Source organism: Oryctolagus cuniculus, chromosome 1 (assembly GCF_964237555.1).
Source record: "Oryctolagus cuniculus chromosome 1, mOryCun1.1, whole genome shotgun sequence".
NCBI lineage: Eukaryota > Metazoa > Chordata > Mammalia > Lagomorpha > Leporidae > Oryctolagus > Oryctolagus cuniculus.
This window is the reverse complement of record NC_091432.1, coordinates 63,611,726-63,630,998: the sequence shown is the minus strand read 5'-3', so window position 1 is coordinate 63,630,998 and position 19,273 is coordinate 63,611,726. Positions and strand designations below refer to the sequence as shown.

Here is a 19,273-nt window from a genome sequence, read left to right as displayed (position 1 = left end):
TCTTGCTATCTGTCTTATGGTGTGCAACAGTGGCCTTGGAAAGACTGTGCTGCTCAGTCCAGAGGGCTGCTCAGGTTGTCCAGTGGAATGGGCTGGAAGCCTTGTCTGATGACCATTTGGAGTTTGACAGCTTTTAGTCTCCAATGTCTTCTCAAAATCCCTTCATGGTTGCCAAAGTGTTACCAGAGAAATTGCAGGGTTCTTGTCTTCACGCAAGAAAGAATTCAGGCGTGAGACAGAGAGTAGTGGGAGGTAAAATAGCAAGGTTTATTAGGGAAGGGACATCTGTAAGGATGGATGGGCACCTCTCCAGACAGGACCCGAGAGAGTGCCCAGTTGCTTGGACTGGGGTGGGGGTGGGGGAGCGAAGTTACATGGTTGAGTAGAGAGATTACACCTGGCCAGACCAGGCGGGTGGCTCAGCAGAGAGGCAGAGGGCTGAGCGCCTAAATAAATAATTTTTAAAAATAGATAATTGAAATTGGTCAAGGAGACTAACTCTTCCTGTCTCCCACTCTTTCTCCAGATTCTAGTAACATATTCTGCATTACATCCCACTGAAATGTTTTTTCTCCTTCATTCTGATTTGGAAATTAATAGACTGACCAGACCACTTGGTACCATCAAGTGGGTTTTTAATGTTATTTTACTTTATTATTTATATAAAGAGCACAAATTTCATGTACTTCATATATACAGGTTTTTAAAAAAGATTTATTTATTTGTTTGAAAGTAAGAGTTACACAGAGAGAAAAAGACACAGAGAGAAAGAGAGGTCTTCCATCCACTGGTTCACTCCCTAATTGGCCACAACAGCTAGAGTTATGCCAATCCGAAGCCAGGAGCCAAGAGATTCCTCTGGGTCTCCCATGCAGGTGCAGGGGCCCAAGGACTTGGACCATCTTCTGCTGCTTTTCCAGGCCATAGCAGAGGGCTGGATTGGAAGTAGAGCAGCCAGGACTCAAACCAGTGCCCATATAGGATGCTGGCACTGCAGGTGGCGGCTTTACCTGCTACGCCACAGTGCCAACCCCCATATATACAGTTAACAAGTAGTTTCAATTCTCCCCCGACCTTGTTTGCTTAAACAAGGCCATAACCTACAACAGAAGATAGATTTTTTTTTGAAGATTTATTTATTTATCTGAAAGGCAGAGTTACAGAGAGAAGAGAGATGCAGAAAGGTGTCTTCCATCCGCTGATTCACTCCACAAAAGGCTACAATGGCCAGAGCTGTGCTTAGTCGAAGCCAGGAGCTTCTTCCAGGTCTTCCACATGGGGGCAGGGAGCCAAGGACTTGGGCCATCTTCTACTGCTTTCCCAGGCCAACAGCAGAGAGCTGGATGGGAAGTGGAGCAGCTGGAACTCAAATAGAATGGGATGCTGGCACTGTGGACAGCAGCTTAACCCACTGTGCCACAGTGCTTTTTTTCTCCTCCCCTAAAGATTTCTTTATTTATTTGAAAGGCAGAGCAACACACAGGGGACGATGGGGAGGAGCTCTTCTATCTGCTGGTTCACTCCCACAAATGACCACAATAGTGAATTCTGGACCAGGCCAAACCAGGAGCCAGGAGCTTCATCCAGGTTTCCCATGTGGGCAACAGAGACTCAGATATTTGGGTCATCTTCTGCTGCCTTCCCAGGCACATTAGCAGGAAGCCGGATGGGAAGCAGTACAGCTGGAACTCAAAAGTGGCACTCCAACATGCTTGCGGGCATCGATGGTGGCAGCTTAACCCTCTACATTACAAGGCTGACCCCAAACACAGATCCTTCTATCTGGTATCACCACCATAAACTAACACATGGATGAGTCAACTTATCACAGCCCTGAGACTTGGAATTCCTAGAAAAGCAGAAGACTTCTAAGGAGAGAGATGTTCACCCGGAGAGCACGTAGCAAGAAACAATTTTAAAGGAGTGAGTCAAGTTAACGCAGGAGATAGTGTTGTGTGTATTGTCTTGGTATTTTTGGTCATGTACTCCATGTTCTCGTTTTGATTAGTCATAGGATACAGACCTTTTTCTTTCCCCTGGCGCTGGTCGCTAACCCTCAATTTAGCAGACCACACTTATGCCAGCTGGAATAAATACTCGGTCTTAAAAAACCCCTTGGTCAGTGGGCCACTCCCTAAAGGCCCCAACTGGCACTATTTACACCTGCTTGAAAACAGGCTTTCTCCTTAACTGCCCCCTCTTCCAATCAGTCTCCTAAGGTACATGATGGGATCATTTTTGTCTCAGATAACAGATTTTTATGGAGCCAAATGTTAAATCCCTTTCCTTCACTCCTCACAGAATTCAGACTCACATACTAGTCCCTGTATGCTGTGAGATTCTATGGGCAACCTTTCATTATATTGAACATCATAATATTTATCTATTGCAAGTTTACAACAAGCTTGCTGATTGGTACACTCTCACCACGGTGACTTTCAAAGCATTTTCACCCTCCCAGTAATTTTCCCATTTTGCTCCCATGTCCAATTATAGTAAATCCCTGTTGCCACCCCTAGACCCAGAGAACTACTACTTTCTTTCTCTATAAATTTGCCTTTCTTGGACAGTTCATATAATTGAAATTGTATGCTATGAAGTCTCTTGTGTTTGGCTTCATTCACTTAATATGTTTTGGAGGATCCTCTATAATATGGTATGTGTCAGTCCATTAGTTCATTACCTTTTTTTTAAAGATTTATTTATTTATTTGAAAATCAGAGTTACACAGAGGAAGAAGGAGAGGCAGAGAGAGAGAGACAGGCCTTTCATCTGCTGGTTTACTCCCCAACTGGCCGCAACAGCTAGAGCTGTGGCAATCTGAAGTCAGGAGCCGGGAGATTCCTCTGGGTCTCCCACGCAGGTGCAGGGGCCCAAGAACTTGGGCCATCTTTCACTGCTTTCCCAGGCCATAGCAGAGAGCTGGATAAGAAGTGGAGCAACCGGGACTCAAACCAGAGCCCATATGGGATGCCGGCATTGCAGGCAGCGGCTTTACCCGCCACGCCACAGCACCGGCCCCAGGCCCAAGTATTGAGCCATCATCCATTGCTTTCCCATGTGAATTAGTAGGAAACTGAATTGGAAGCAGAGCAGCTGGAACTCAAACTGGCATTCTGATATGGGATGGCAGCATTGCAAGTGGCAACTTAAGTCTGCACCAGTGTTGACCCCTAATCTTCTTAATGGCATCTTTTAAAATGCAAGTTTTGAAATTTAATCATGCCCGATTCATCAATTTTTTTCATTGATGAACTGTATTTGCACTCCAAAAGAAGAAATAAAGGATGAGGTGAAGTTTTGATCTAACATGGAGTCTGGAAGATATTCTCCTGTTTTTTCTGGTATTTTTTTCCAAAAATACTGTTTTAGGAGCTGGTGTTGTGGCACAGTGGGTTAAGCTGACACTTGATCTCTGTCTTTCCCTCTCTGTCTGTAACTCTGCTTTTCAAATGAATACATATTAAAAAATTAAAATGTTAGTTATTATATTCAAATCTATAGACCATTTTTATTTCATTTTGTATATCATAGGAAGTAGATCCAAGTTCTTTTTTTTTTTTTTTTTTTTTTGACAGGCAGAGTGGACAGAGAGAGAGACAGAGAGAAAGGTCTTCCTTTGCCGTTGGTTCACCCTCCAATGGCCGCCGCTGCAGCCGGCGCACCGCGCTGATCCGATGGCAGGAGCCAGGAGCCAGGTGCTTTTCCTGGTCTCCCATGGGGTGCAGGGCCCAAGCACCTGGGCCATCCTCCACTGCACTCCCTGGCCATAGCAGAGAGCTGGCCTGGAAGAGGGGCAACCGGGACAGAATCCGGCACCCTGACCGGGACTAGAACCCGGTGTGCCGGCGCCGCAAGGTGGAGGATTAGCCTATTGAGCCACGGCGCCGGCCTATTTTTTTTATTTTGGACACAGAAAATCATTAAACTCAGCTCCACTTCTCCAGGGAGTTGCCTTAGCCCTTTGGTCAAAAATCAATTAATTGGTGGTGGGGCAGTGTTGTGGCACAACTATGCTGCCACCTTCTATGCCGGCATCTTATGTGGGCACCAGTTCTAGTCTTGGCAGCTCCACTGCCAATCCAGCTCCCTGCCAATGTGCTTGGGAAAGCACTGGAAGACGGCTCAAGGGCTTGGGCCTCTCCATACATGTGGGAGACCCAGATGAAGCTCCAGGCTCCTGGTTTTGGCCTGGCCCAGCCCTGGCCTTTGCAGCCACTGGGAAATGAACCAGCAAACAGAAGATCCTTCTCTCTCTCTGTCTCTCCCTCCCTCTCTCTAACTCAGCCTTTCAAACAAATAAATACATCTCCCCCCCCCCCCTTCGGACAGGCAGAGTGGACAGTGAGAGAGAGAGAGAGAGAGAGAGAAAGTTCTTCCTTTTTGCCGTTGGTTCACCCTCCAATGGCCGCCGCGGCCGGCGCGCTACGGATCCTAAGCCAGGAGCCAGGTGCTTCTCCTGGTCTCCCATGGGGTGCAGGGCCCAAGCACTTGGGCCATCCTGGAAGAGGGGCAACCGGGACAGAATCCGGCACCCCGACCGGGACTAGAACCCGGTGTGCCAGCGCCGCAAGGCGGAGGATTAGCCTAGTGAGCCGCGGCGCCAGCCACAAATAAATACATCTTAAAACTAAGTTATAAAAGAATCAATTAATTGAAAAAGCAAGGATCTGCTTCTGGACAATCAGTTCTGTCCCACTGATTTATCTCCAGCCTCACACCGTTATTGCTGCTTTAGGCAATTAGATTGTAAAGAATAAGTAATACATTCTTCAAGCCAATGGCTCCTTAGAATTTGAATTCAGCAAATACAGGGAATGGGGTTCAGGTAAGTATTTTCATTAATGGCTCAGAAACTGCATAATATAAAAAAAGGAAACAGAAACTGCATAATAGACTTTTTTAAAAAAAGATTTGCTTATTTATTTATTTGAAAGTCAGAGTTACACAGAGAAAGGAGAGGCGGAGAGAGAGAAGTCTTCCATCTGCTGGTTCACTCCCCAGTTGGCCGCAATGGCCCGAGCTGCACTGATCCAGAGCAAGCAGCCAGGAGATTCCTCCGGGTCTCCCATGCAGGTGCAGGGGCCCAAGGACTTGGGCCATCTTCTACTGCTTTCCCAGGCCACAGCAGAGAGCTGGATCGGAAGTGGAGCAGCTTCAGTGCTGGCGCTTTAGGCCAGGGCGTTAACCCGCTGCACCACAGCGCAGGCCCCTGCATAATACTTTTGATAACTTTTGTTAAATTGAGATGATTCTACTCTTGAATTTCACCAGTGCTGATGTATCTGTAACAGGTATAATTGTAAATGGTCACTGGTTCTGCAGAGCATAAGACATAGATTGGCATTTTCCACAAGACTGTCTAGCATGTGGTTGGGAGATTGCTCCATATTTTAGGATGATAAGAGTTATTTGCAGGGGCTGGCACCATGTGATAGTAGGTAAAGCCGCCACCTGCAGTGCCGGCATCCCATTTGAGCACAGGTTTGAGTCCTGGCTGCTCCACTTCCGATCCAGCTCTCTGCTATGGCCTGGGAAAATAGTGGAAGATAACCCAAGTCCTTGGGCCCCTGCACCCATGTGGGAGACCCAGAAGAAGCTCCTGGCTCCTGGCTTCAGATTGGCGCAGCCCTGGCCATTGCAGCCAACTGGGGAGTGAACCAGCGGATGGAAGACCTCTCTCTGTTTCTGCATCTCCTTCTCTCTCTGTGTAACTCTGATTTTCAAATAAAAAAATTAATCTTTTAAAAAAAAGTTATTTACAGCAGCTCAAAGTTGGTCCTCTTCCTTATTGGCATCTAATTGAGAAATGCAATTTGTAGCTATGACCATGCCAGAAATATAAACTGGCCATAAGATGAAAAGATCTTTGTAGTAGTCATTGAGTTTGCTTGCAAACCTTATGATTTTCCTTGCCTTCCAGGTATGTGATAGGGTTATATATTTTTTTCTTTTTTTAAGATTATTTATTTGAAAAGCACAATTAGAGAGGCAGAGGCAGGGGTGGGGTGTCTTACATCCTCTGGTTCATGTCCCAAATTGCCACAATGGTTGGAGCTGTGCCCATCTGAAGCCAGGAGCCGGGAGCTTCTCTCAGGTGCAGGACCCCAAGGACTTGGGTCATCTTCTACTGCTTTCCCAGGGTATAGCAGAGAGCTGGATCAGAAGTGGAGCAGCTGGGACTTGAACGGACACCCACATGGGATTCCAGCACTGTAGGCAGCGGCTTTACCCACTATGCCACGGTGCCGGGCCCAGGTTATATTTTTTAGACCTTGCATGGCCATGACCTGATTTAGCCAGCAAAACAAGGGATGGATGGAAATTTGAAGAATCTCTATGGAATCCACCCCTACTTCCTTTTTTCTGTTTCACTGACGAGATGGAGCCACCATCCTCCTGGGTCCCTGAGTGAGAAGCAGACTCCCTAACAACACACATTAAACATTGTAAATTGAGAGGCCAGAGCTGTGGAGTAGTAGGTTAAGCCTCCACCTGCAGCACTGGCATCCCATATGGGCGCCAGTTCGTATCTGGCTGCTCCTCTTCTGATCCAGCTCTCTGTTATGGCCTGGGAAAGCAGTGGACTATGGCCCAAGTGCTTGGGCTCCTGTCCCTATGTGGGAGATCCAGAAGAAATTCCTGGTTTCAGATCAGTGCGGCTCAAGCCATTGTGGCCATTTGGGGAGTGAACCAGCAGATGGAAGGAAGATCTTTCTGTCTCACCCTCTGTTTAACTCTACCACTGGAATAAATAAAATCTTTAAAAAAATTTATAGATTGAACAAGAAATAAATGTTAGGAGCTAGTGTGGTGCAGCAGGTTAGACTGCCACCTGCAATGCTGGCATCCCAGGAGGACTAGTTCAAGACCCAGCTGTTCTACTTCCAACCGAGGTCCATGCTGGTGAGCCTGGGAAAGCAGTGGGAGATGGCTCAACTATTTGATTCTCTGCCACCATGTGAGAGACCCTGATGGAGTTCCAGGCTTCTGGCTTTGGCTTGACTCAGTCCCAGTTGTGCCATGTGGGGAGTGAACCAGCAGATAGAAGATCTTTTTCTCTTTCTCTGTGTAACTCTGCCTTTCAAGTAAATAACTCTTTAACAATAAAATAAGTTGCAGGGCCAGAGCTGTGGTATAGTGGGCTAAGTCTCTGCTTATGGCACCAGCATCCCACATGGGCACCGGTTTGAGTCCTGGTTCCTCCTCTTACAATCCAGCTCCTGCTATAGCCTGGGAAAGCAGAAGATGGTCCAAGTGCTTGGGCCCCTGTACCTGTGTGGGAGACCTGGAAGAAGCTCCTGGTTCCTGGCTCTGGATCAGTTCAGCTCCAGCCATTGCAGCCATCTGGGGATGAATCAGCTTCAATCAATGGGAATTGGGAAGCAACATTCCCCTTCAGTCCCAAATAATTCGCAAGGCACATGTGGATTTTCTGGTTTATTTGAACCTGCTGTCAGTGGCCCCGCCATGGAGCAGGAACCCAATAGTTGGGAGCCATGGGGCTGAAACAGGGGAATCAAATAAATAAATACAATCTTTATTTTAAAAAATTGCATTAAGCCACCAGGATATTAGGTATGTTACTGTAAAAACTATTTTATTATAACCAGCTACAAGTTATACATAATGTGAGAATATTGCCTAAAACCCTTTCAATGATGGATCTGGGACCTGTTTTAGGAGTCTAAGTTTGTGATCCAGTCCTCACTCTGCCAGACCAACATAGCTCCAGCTTCCCTGCAAATGGTAAGATCTGCTCACTCCACAAGGGGAAGAGCTGTGCTCAAGAGCCACATTGGCTGGGGTAGAATCCCAGCTCTTACTCAGGGGGTGGTGTTGGTCATGTTCCTTAATTTATGTATTTGTTTCCACACAGGTAAAATGCAAATAGTGTCTATAACTTATTGGAATAAGTATAAAAAATTATATTCCAAAAATATAAGTGTATAACTGGCAGATAGTGCTATGAGGGTATCAGCTGTTAGTGGGCTATGGCTCCAGCTAACTAGCACCTTACCCTCTTCCCAACACCCATCTAAACCATTCTTGAAGCTGACATCTCCACCTCTTCTATGGGGAAACTCAGCACACCAGAGGTGTCAATCCTGGAAGGCATGGCCCAATTCAAATGGGAAAATCGTGGGCTCATCACTTGGTTAGAGCTGCAGTGAAAAATGAAATTGAGAACTATGAATGTGTCCTTGGTTGGAAGAATGGATAAGTATTGAGCTCATACTCAGCAGGTGTTAGAGTTGGGAACTGATCAACTCTAAGCAGCTTCAATCAATGGGAATTGGGAAGCAAAACATTCCCACTCAGTCCCAAATAATTTGCAAGGCACATGTGGATTTTCTGGTTTATTTGAACCTGCTGTCAGTGGCCCCGCCATGGAGCAGGAACCCAGTAGTTGCGAGCCATGGGGATAAACAGGGGAAGGATGTCCAAGAATGAGATACAAAAGACACTCAGCTGAGCAGAAAGAGCAGCAGAGGGACCAGACTGGGCAGGAGAGGCCAGGCCCTGTGGAGCGCAGCCTCACTCATGGCCTCAGCATAGAACCTCGCCACCTCCTCATTGGGGTTGCCCTGGGCCGGGTCGAACCACATCTGGATGCAGCGGCCGCTCCCTCGGCTGTAGTTGCTAGCCTTGTAGGAGTGACTCCAGATCTCTTCACACAGAGCAGCAGGCGTAGGGAAGTAGAAGTGGAAAGGGTGGCAGGCAGCTCCCACCGGGCACTGGTTAAATCCTACAGGGAGGAGGGAAGACTTTTAGCCACTGAGCCAAGAAGGACCTTTGGTTCTGTCAGTCCTGACTCCAGAAACCTTTGCATATCCATCCTACACCCTTACACCTCCCCCTCCAAATACCTCCCTCCAGGGGCCAGCGCTGTGGCATAGCGAGTCAAGCTGCCATCCATCTGCAATGTCAGTATCCCATATGGGCACTGGTTTGAATCCCAGATGCTCCACTTCTGATCCTGCTCGCAGCTAATGGCCTGGGAAAGCAGCAGAAGATGGCCCAGTGCCTGAGTCCCTGCTTCCCAGGTGGGAGAGCAGGTAGGAGCTCCTGGCTTCAGCCTGGCCTAGACCCAGCCATTGTAGCCATATGAGGAATGAACCAGCAGATGGAAGAGTCTCTGTCTCTCCCTTTGTTTTCCCTCTCTCTGTAACTGTACCTTTTTAAATAAATAAATAATAAAAAACTACACAAACACCTCCCTCCCTGCCCCACTGCAGCCCCCACCTGAGGTCCAGTTCCAGCCCTTGTGCCAGTTGCTCTTGCAGGTGTAGGAGGTACGGCAGTCCTCCCACCAGCGCTGACAGTCCTCTTTGCACAGGGGCACATCCAGGACCCGCTCTTTGCGCCAGCTCTGGTCCACCTGGGAGATTTTGATAGGGAAGAAAGGCTCAGCCAACACAGCTGTGATAGGACCAGAGCTGCCGGCACCGTCTAGTCTAGAAAGCCCCTTGGCTAGGATGGAGATTCCAGGAGGACACTCGTACCTGCTGGATCCAGGGCCCCAGGTTGGGGGAGCACTCATAGAGGCAGGTGTCCTGGATGAAGTGCCGCTTGCAGGCGGGCTCCATCTTGCCACAGTGGTCCCAGTTGAATCTGTACAGGTAGGAAATGTCCTTGTGGGCTTCCTGGCTGGTGTTGGTGGAGCAGCAGGCCTTTTTTTTCCAGGGACTGCACTGGATGGGGAAGACACAGGGCTAAGTGCACAGCCAGCAGCATCAGACTGTGCCACTGGCAGTCTCCCTTCTTGCAGCACTCGGTTCCCCCACCTCGCCAAAGGCATCCAGGGAAACCACTGCTATAGGGGCCCTCTCTGGGGAGGAGACTCTCAGAGGCTGGGTGCCCAGGAGGTGCAGTCAGGACGAAATTCATTAGTTGTTTTTTTTTTTTTTGACAGGCAGAGTGGACAGTGAGAGAGAGAGGCAGAGAGAAAGGTCTTCCTTTTGCCATTGGTTCACCCTCCAATGGCCGCCGCGGCCGGCGCACCGCGCTGATCCGATGGCAGGAGGCAGGTACTTATCTTGGTCTCCCATGGGGTACAGGGCCCAAGCACTTGGGCCATCCTCCACTGCACTCCCTGGCCACAGCAGAGAGCTGGCCTGGAAGAGGGGCAACCGGGACAGAATCCGGCGCCCCGACCGGGACTAGAACCCGGTGTGCCCACGCCGCAGGTGGAGGATTAGCCTAGTGAGCCGTGGTGCCGGCCCATTAGTTCAAGTTAAAACAGAACCCCTGTTTCTGTGTCCCTAAAGCAGAGGCAGAACATCACGGCGGGGGTATATGTGTGTGTGTGTTGTGTGTGTATGTGTCCAGACAGCCTCCTACCCCAGAGTCCTTGCCCTGCCTTTAGGATTAACCACTTACCAAAAGGAATTTACTGAATGGAAGGAATGGCCTAGGAAAACTCTCCAGTAATTAACATCTAAATGACCAGCATTGGTTCACAGGGTCTCACTTGCCACCTGCATGTAGCTGCCAGGCTGACCGAAGCCCACTTGGCCACCCTAAAATTCCCTGACCAATCAAAGGAAGGCCACGAGTGATGGAACGAGGACATAAGCCTCAGCCACTCTAGCTCTTACCCTTAATCCCCACATCCCTGCGTTCTTTCAAAGAGAGCTATGCAGTCTCACACACTGTGTAGTTCCCCAGCCTACTCCATCCCCTGCAGTCTTTTCCAGGTTTGAGAGCTGGTGCCAAACCAGCATGAAGAGGCTGGCACTGTGGTGTAGCGGGTAAAGCCGCTGCCTGCAGTGCCAGCATCCCATATGGGCTCTGGTTCGAGTCCCGACTGCTCCACTTCTGATCCAGTTCTCTGCTATGGCCTGGGAAAGCGGTAGAAGATGGCCCAGGTTCTTAGGCCCCTGCACCCACGTGGAAGACCTGGAAGAAGCTCCTGGCTCCTGGATGGGTGCAGTACTGACCAACCCGGCTATTGCGGCCAGTTGGGGAGTGAACCAGCAAATGGAAGACCTCTTTCTCTCTCCTCTCTGTCAAACTCTGACTTTAAATAAATAAATCTTAAAAAAAAAAAAAAAAACAGCATGAAGGTACTCACCTCTGTCTCTCGCCCCCCACCTCCCCTCACAACCCCTAGCCCACCTAAGATATGAAGGCCCAGCCTGTTGAGATCTGGGCCGTCAGCCACATGTTCAGCCTGTGTGCTGGCTGGCAGTTGGTCATCCACCTCTGCGAATAAATTTCCTTCTGGCTGCAAGTTCGTATCCTGTCTCCTCTCTGTTCTGCTGCCTCTTATCACGGGCACCACTGACCGACCAGGGACTGGCACAGGAGCTGAACACGCACCTACCTTTCAGCCCCAACTTCAATCAACAAGAAACTTTACCCCAACCCCTCAGGAGGAACCTGGGAATTAGATAACTGCCTGGATCTTTGTTCTGCACTTGCAAAGAAATGCCTACTTTCTCCCACCACACCAACCCAATGTCAGTGATTGGCTTTCTGCCCATTGCACAAGTGGACCCAGGTTTAGGGGAGAAGGTATACATAGCAACTCCTCCAAATAGTCTTTTTTCTGCCAAGAAAATCCTAACTGAGCTCCTACTTACCCTAATCCAGGCACTGCACTGGGTGTAAGGAAAAGGGGTGAAGATTGGTGCCTCCTCACACCGGGCACCAGATGTAAGGAGAGCACATAGAGGAGACAGAATACGAACTCACAGCCAGATGGAATTTATTCAGAGAAAGTAACCTTGTAGAGGTCGACCAACAGCCAGCATGCCCACAGACTGAACTGAGGGTCCAGACCTCAGCAGGCCCGGCCTTTTTATATCTCAGGTGGACTAGGGGTGGGGTGGGGGGCGGCAGGCAGAGGTGAGCTTCTCCATACAGATCTTTCAAGTTTGGCCCACCTGCTTCTGAATGTGGGGAAGAATGCAGGGGTGGGGTGGGAACAATACAGGGTGAGACAATTGGGATTCAGGGACAAGGGATAAATTCTGATTTTATCTCTCTTTTGGGCAATGAGCTAGAATGGCTGAGGTTTATGTCTTTGTTCCATCGATCCTGACTGAGTATAGATAAGGAGATGAGGGCACTGATTTCTTTCTGGCTACTTCCTACTGTTGTAGGGTGGGGCGTATCAGTTCATTGCTCAGAAGATGGATAAAATCAGAATTTATCCCTTGTCGCTGAATCCGAATTCAGTCTCACACCCTGTATTGTTCTCCACCCCACCCCCTGCATTCTTCCCCAGGTTCAGAAGTGGGTGGGCCAAACTTGAAAGACCTGTATGTCTAAGCTCACCTACCACCACCACTCCTACCCCTAGCCCACCTAAGGTATAAAAAGGCCCAGCCTGCAGGGGTCTGGGCCCTCTGCCACATGTTCGGTTTGTGTGCCCGCTGGTAGTTGATCAACCTTATTTTCTTTGAGTAAATTCAGTCTGGCTGTGAGTTTGTATTCTCTCTCCTCGCTGTTCTGCACCTTCTCCTTACACTAGGGATACAATATGGACTCTTCACCCATGGCAATTGCTTTAGAAAACTGCTTTCCCAGGGCAAAGTGATGGAAACTTAAGAGTTACAGGCTGGTCAGACTGCATCTCGTGGAGAAGCTGACAAAGACTTAGAGGTTAAGGAAGTAAGTTACACTGTACCCAGAGCAGCTCCAGTGACGCTCAGCGCATGGTCATTGGATGAATGAAAACTCACAGCCTAGCTAGCGTTGAGGACAACGTAAAACTACTTAAAGGCTAAATAAGTTCACGTCAAAGCTACTTGAGGTATCCAAGCCACACCCCCACTTGTCAGTGGGCCCCGGGCTGCTGTGAGCACAGCGGTTCTAAACAAAAGCAAATGGGCTCCAATCACAACTTGTTAATGGAGTCAAAAGGAGCACGTACATATGGAAATGCCTATTACTTTCCCATTATGGTTAAGACATCCTGATGATTTTATTTCACTGTTTAGCTAGGATGTTAGTAGATGTCACTAAATAATTCCTACAAGAAGTCTTCAAGTCCAAATGTTTGCCAGGTGCAGTAATGGAGTACTTAGTGCCCACCCTGCTGGCAGTCAGAGACCCACCTCCGGACGCTATTTTAGGCCCGGCAGGAAAGGGATCACAGCCTGCAATGGACAGTTTCCCCTCTCACATCCTTGAAGGACCGGTTCCCGACCTAAGACCCGAAATCAAAACCAGCCACAGGATGGGACTGTCCAGTTGCATTTCCCAAGCTCCTCTCTAGGCCTGTTTCCTTATTTGTGCAATGCGGAAACCCAACAAGCCCAAAGGTGAGCTGCTGGCACTGGGCTGCCACTGGCACATAGTTCTTGAAAACAAATAACCGGCCCTCACTGGTGCCGGCTGAGGGCTGCTCAGCGTGGCTGCCTGCCCGCACCAGGGAGCAGGGTCTCACACTTCCTTCCCTCGCCCAGCTCACCCCTCGGCCCACCTGCTCGTGTAACTTGTCCTCAGGGCTTGGCTTTTCCTTGTGGTGCTTGGCATCCATGCAGACATCGAGGAGTTCAGTCCTGGCCCGTGAGGCCGTGGGCTGGGCCCCCCATGCAATCACCCATGCCAGCAGCAGCAGCAGCTGTGTGGTCACCAGCCGGGCCATGTCAGTCCCTGGAGGAAGAGTTGTGGTCTGAGGCACCGGGGAAAGCAGAGGTGGGGCCTCCAGGTATGGGCTTAGCCCCAGGGGGCGGAGCCTAGATTGACACCTTCTGAGTATCAAGCCCTGCCCCCACCCCTCAGCAGGATGCAATCAGACACCACCTGCTGGAGACAGTCCCTGGCAGGAGCCGATGGACTTCTCTGGGAAGTCGTGAGGGCCAACTGGTGCTACCCAGGATGAGCTTCGGTTAGGCAGACCCAGCTGGGAGTCTGCCAGAAATCCACAGTCCCTTTTTCAAATCCTTGGAGACGAATGTTTCAGAGAAAAAATGTTCAGAAAGCATAACAGTTAACAAAGGGCCGGCGCCGCAGCTCACTAGGCTAATCCTCCGCCTTGCGGCGCCGGCACACCGGGTTCTAGTCCCGGTTGGGGCGCCGGATTCTGTCCCGGTTGCCCCTCTTCCAGGCCAGCTCTCTGCTGTGGCCAGGGAGTGCAGTGGAGGATGGCCCAAGTGCTTGGGCCCTGCACCTGCATGGGAGACCAGAAGCACCTGGCTCCTGGCTTCGGATCAGTGCAGTGCACCGGGCGGCCATTGGAGGGTGAACCAACGGCAAAAGGAAGACCTTTCTCTCTCTCTCTCTCACTGTCCACTCTGCCTGTCAAAAAAAAATTTAAAAAAAGCTAACAAAAACTACTGTGGTAAGATTCACATGTCCCCAACAATCCAGCATACATTCTGTGGTGAAATAGTTACAATGGTGGGATAAAAACAAACTACACAGGCAGGCCCTCGTGGCGCAGCAGGGTAAGCCACTGCCGCGATGCGTTAAGGGTGTTGGTTTGGGTCCTGGCTGCTCCAGTTTCTCATCTAGCTCCCTGATAATGGCCTGGGGCTTTTGCTTCTTGTCCTCCCAATAATCTGACAGAATCATCATTTTCTTTTTTTATTATTTATTTGACAGAGTTAAAGGCAGTGAGAGAAAGAGACAGAGAAAGGTCTTCCTTCCATTGGTTCACTCCCCAAATGGCCGCCACAGCTGGCGTTTCGCTGATCCGAAGCCAGGAACCTGGTGCGTCTCCCTGGTCTCCCATGCAGGTGCAGGGGCCTAAGCACCTGGGCCATCCTCCACTGCCCTCCCGGGCCACAGCAGAGAGCTGGACTGAAAGAGGAGCAACCAGGACTAGAACCCGGCACCCATATGGGATACCGGCGCTGCAGCCTGAGGATTAACCAAGTGAGCCTCGGCGCCAGCCCCCATTCTTTAAAAAAAAAAAAAAAAACTTATTTATGGGGCTGGTGCTGTGGTGCAGCTGGTTAAAGCCCTGGCCTGAAGCGCAGGCATCCCATATGGGTGCTGGTTCTAGTCCCAGGTGCTCCTCTTCCGATCCAGCTCTCTGCTATGGCCTGGGAAAGCAGTAGAAGATGGCCTAAGTCCTTGGGCCCCTGCACCCATAAGGGAGACCTGGAAGAAGCTCCTGGCTTCTGATTTTGGATTGGCGCAGCTCTGGTCGTTGTGGCCACCTGGGAACACCTGTCTCTACCTCTCTGTAACTCTTTCATATAAATACATATAAATATTTTAAAAAAATTTATTTATTTATTTGTAAGTCAGTTAAAGGAGAGAGAGAAACAGACAGACAGATCTTCCATCTGCTGATTCATGCCCCAGATGGCTGCAATGGCCAGGGCTGGGCCAGGCTGAAGCCAGGAGCCAAGAGCTTCGTCTAGGTCTTCTCCCATGTGGGTATTCGGGGACCAAGGACCTGGGCCATTTTCTGCTGCTTTTCCCAGGCCATTAGCAGGAGCTAGATCAAAAGTGGAGCAGCCAGGGCATGACAAACTTGCATCCATATGGGAGGTCGATGTCACAGGTGGTGGCTTTATCCACTAAGTTACAATGCTAGCCCCAGTAAATAAATCTTAAAACAAAAAGAAAAACAAAACTATACATAAACTCACACTAATTTTCAGGTCAGATTTTGACACCAATGACTTTTTGTAAAAGTTTTCAAAAATACTTTAGTTTTGGGGCTGCAGACTTTTTTTCCTTTCTTATTTGGAAAGCTGAGAACGAGAGCTCACATCCATGGGCTCATTCTCCAAATACCCACAACAACTAGGGCCAAAGCTGGGAGCCAGGAATGCAATCTGGGTCTCCCCTTTGTGTGACTGGAACCCAGTTACTGGAGCCATCACTACTGTCTCCCCAGGGTCTGCTTAGCAGGAAGTGGGATCACCAGCCAGAGCTAGGTATCCAACACAGGTGCTCTGATGCAGGACATGGGCGTCTCAACCAGCACCTTAACAGCCAAGCTAAAGCCCACCCCAAGCTGCAAACTGTTGTGTTTGTTTGCTAAGTCTTGAGTTCAGCCTAATCCAGTAGTTCTCTCCCAAAACCCCCAGTGACTTGGGGGTGTTACAGGACTGGAAGCGGCAGGTGCAGTCAGTTGGACTGCCCTGTAGCCTTGGGAAGCTCCGGAGTCTATGGCCACAAAGCTGACCTCCCCTTGACCACAACCCCTCAGTCCTTTGGCCACAGACAAGGAGTTTGGGGAGGTGACTGTCCTCTTCCTTCACAAGCCTGGGGCCTGGGGCCTGGGCCCTGGCAAGATGCTCAGAATTCCTTTCCCACCACTCTCTCTCTCTCTCACCCGTTTTCCACCAGGAGGCGTGCCTTCCCTGCTTGCAAGCTTGTCTCGCCTCAGTGCTCCCATCTCCCTCAGAGCCTGGGTGTCGGCAGGACCCCCCCCCCCCCGCCCACACACACACGAGGCACTCAGCAGGTCTCTGGACCAACTCTGCAGGGCAGGGCCAGGGATTCCTGGCACCAAATGCCCACCCAGCTCTGCTCCCTGCTCCACAATCCACTGTTCCGCTGTTTATTCCAGCTCTCACTTGATCATTCACTTCTTGCAGTGCCCCATCCCGCTTCTGTGGACCCACGCACTCACTCAGCTCAGCCCAGGCAGGGTAAATCCGTCCTGTCAGGAAACCCGAAGGATTCTTCTAATTAGGCTCCTTGTGGGATCCACAGGCTAGCTGCTGAGAGCACAGGTTCCAGACTCAGCCTGTCCGGGAATCCAGCCCTGACTCCACCTCCTGCTTGACCTTGGGAAAAGCAGACGCAAAGTCTTCTGGCTCACTCTCCTCATCTGAGGATTAAATATGTGGAGGGAAAACCAACAAACGGCAGCCAGTGGAGTTGTGAGCAGTCAGTTGGGCTAATAGGGTGCGGAGTGCTTGCTTTCCCCCATGGGTTGTCTTTTAGCAAGGTCAAAAGTGCCTGCCTGCCCACTCCTCAGGAGCTTCTAGTCTTATCATGAGTACAGCAAGGGAGTGGTGGCTCCACCCTTCTGAGCTTCCAGTTTACTGGGAAACAAATTAGGTATCCCACCCTTGTGATGGCTTTTTTGTTTTATCCTAGCGAGACAGAGAAGGTAAAAAGATTGCCAATCAGTTCTTTTGATGGGCTTTGTCCCCTCCTTGTAGCTGAATGTCAAGCTGATTGTGAAGTTTTTTTTTTTTTCCCTCCAAAATGTGCTTAAAAACCCCACTACCATCAGCCCCTTCAGGTTTTTCCTCTCTTGGAACCCACTCCATGGCTGACTGGAGATCTCTGACTCTAATAAACCTTGCTTTTAAGTCTCTGCTGGTCCGCTTGGAAATTCTTCTTCCATGTGAGACAAAGAACCGAGGCAATAATATTTTCTCCACCACTGTTTCACCCTAACAGGATCAGCTGAGCAGGGACCACTTGACCCTCCAAACAGCCCAGAGCTCATTCAGCTTTGCCCCCAACCCCAACTGTGCCATGCTGAGTATCTCTCCTGCTGCGGCTGTGTTTGGAAACCAAAGCTCTCCCCTCTACCTGTGACCTACGTTGCCACCTGCGCACCTGCCTGATCTCCCCTTCAGATCTAGAGGTACCTGGGACACCCCCACCCAGGGGTGCAGACTGGAACTGCTGAGCAGTCGGTTCTGGGCTGAAAGGCAAAGAACCTTGGGTTCTAGCTCCCGGCAGATACTGACTTGGAGTTGCTCCACCGGCTGGGCTTCAGCCTCCGGGCTTCAGGTCAACAATGGACCCTCCCAGTTCAGCAAATTCTTTAACACTTGCATACCAAAGGATGTGTAGCCTGCATGGGGCTGCTGAGTGCGTACCTGGGAGAGGAGGCAGCTCCAGGTCTGGCTCCAGCTTCTGCTAGCTCCACACTTTTGTCTCATTCCAGGAGGCCAGCAGCGGTTTAGTGGCCTAGGAGACGGGCAGTGGGGCAGATCGCAAGAATGGGACCTAGGAGTGCAGCCTGGGATGGGGCGAAGGCCACTCAGCAGTTAATCATTGCATGTGATCCCCAGCCAGGCCTCAGTGGGGGGTGAGAGAAGTTGATTAAGAGTGTGGGCCTCAGACCAGTCCCCAACCCCCACTTATTCTGTGTTCTCCCCAGCACTCAGGCTCGATAAAAAAACTTGCAGCCTGAGCTGCCAGGATTCTTAGGAAGAATCCCATCCACTTCCTGCACTCCTGTCCTGTTACACCCATGAGGTGGGGCTGGAGCAGGAGCTGCCAGCTTCCCAGGGCTACAGGCAGCTAGGGCTTCCCGCGTGCCCAACTCACCTCACCTCCAGCTGCAAAATCACAGCTGCTCTGATTCTTCGGATTAGAACCTCAGCTGCTTTTTTTTTTTTTTTTTTTTTTTTTTGACAGGCAGAGTTAGACAGTGAGAGAGAAACGGAGAGAAAGGTCTTCCTTTTCCATTGGTTCATGCCCCCAAATGGCCGATCCGAAGCCAGGAGCAGGGCCCAAGCACTTGGGCCATCCTCCACTGCCTTCACAGGCCACAGCAGAGATCTGGACTGGAAGAGGAGCAACCAGGACTAGAACCCAGGGTGCTGGCGCCGCCGCAGGCAGAGGATTAGCCTAGTGAGCTGGGGCGTCGGCCACAACCTCAGCTGTTTAAAGGCTCAGGGATCCCCCTCCCCCGCCCCATCCTCCTGTCACTCACCCACCCACTCAGGTATCTTTCCATAGCATCCAGGAGTCTGGGCTGAGACACATCACTGCCCCAGCCACTGATGAAAACTTCCTGTTTTTGCTCTTGGAGTCCAGGTGGTGGGGAGAAGGCAAGGGAGGAGCAGATGTGGGCAGGAGGAAAGCCGGCTGGCAGGACTTGTAGGCCAAGGTGTGCTGACAAGGGGGTCCGTCCAGCTCTCACAGTCCCTCCCCACAGCACACTTACCAATTACCAAGCGGAAAATAGTAATGGAGAAACCTGGCAGACAAGCTCTCCACCAAGAGATCAGAGTTAAATTCACCAGGAACAGGGACTGGCACTGTGGCGTAGCAGGTGCAGTGCCGGCATCCCATATGTGCGCCAGTTCTTCTTTGGATTGGTCCAGCTCCAGCCATTGCAGCCATTTGGGGAGTGAACCAATGGATGGAAGACCTCTCTCTCTGCCTCTGTCTCTCTGTAATTCTGCCTTTCAAATAAATAAATGAACCTTTAAAAAATTCACCAGGAACAGGAAAACCCAATACCATGTGATCTTTTTGGTTTTGTTATTTTATTATCTTGAGCTCCCCATTATAATATACCAAGTCCAGAGCGTTGCTTTGGGGCATCCTTGACAAAAACATGTACCTTCAGTTTAATCACAAGGACACAAATACACCTGAT

At 50.1% G+C, this 19,273-nt stretch overlaps 1 protein-coding gene across 7 annotated transcripts; it reads right to left on the bottom strand.

Moving 5' to 3' along the window:
* Window positions 1–8,347: 8,347 nt before the first annotated feature.
* Window positions 8,348–17,895, bottom strand: FOLR1 (folate receptor alpha). Of its 7 annotated transcripts, none has more exons than XM_008264441.4 (6): window positions 17,760–17,870; window positions 16,550–16,706; window positions 13,436–13,608; window positions 9,507–9,695; window positions 9,247–9,382; window positions 8,348–8,749 (listed from the first exon to the last, which is right to left on the bottom strand). In XM_008264441.4, exons 3-6 carry the CDS (start codon window positions 13,598–13,600, stop codon window positions 8,469–8,471), a joined length of 771 nt encoding a protein of 256 aa, XP_008262663.2. In that variant the 5' UTR covers window positions 13,601–13,608; window positions 16,550–16,706; window positions 17,760–17,870; the 3' UTR covers window positions 8,348–8,468. The 7 variants fall into 7 exon arrangements, with proteins under 7 accessions (XP_008262663.2, XP_051678560.2, XP_008262682.2 ...); XM_051822600.2 differs by having other exon boundaries at window positions 16,550–16,750; window positions 17,760–17,865; XM_008264460.4 differs by lacking the exon at window positions 17,760–17,870 and adding an exon at window positions 17,628–17,708.
* Between the last annotated feature and the right edge of the window lie 1,378 nt (window positions 17,896–19,273).

Excerpts from the sequence above, each read along its gene's own strand:
- FOLR1 (XM_008264471.4), bottom strand. The coding sequence starts at position 13,600 with ATGGCCCGGCTGGTGACCACACAGCTGCTGCTGCTGCTGGCATGGGTG. Across the intron at positions 9,696-13,435 it reads AGGACAAGTTACACGAGCAG|TGCAGTCCCTGGAAAAAAAA; the intron begins GTGGGCCGAGGG and ends TTCCCCATCCAG. Across the intron at positions 8,750-9,246 it reads GGGCTGGAACTGGACCTCAG|GATTTAACCAGTGCCCGGTG; the intron begins GTGGGGGCTGCA and ends TCCTCCCTGTAG.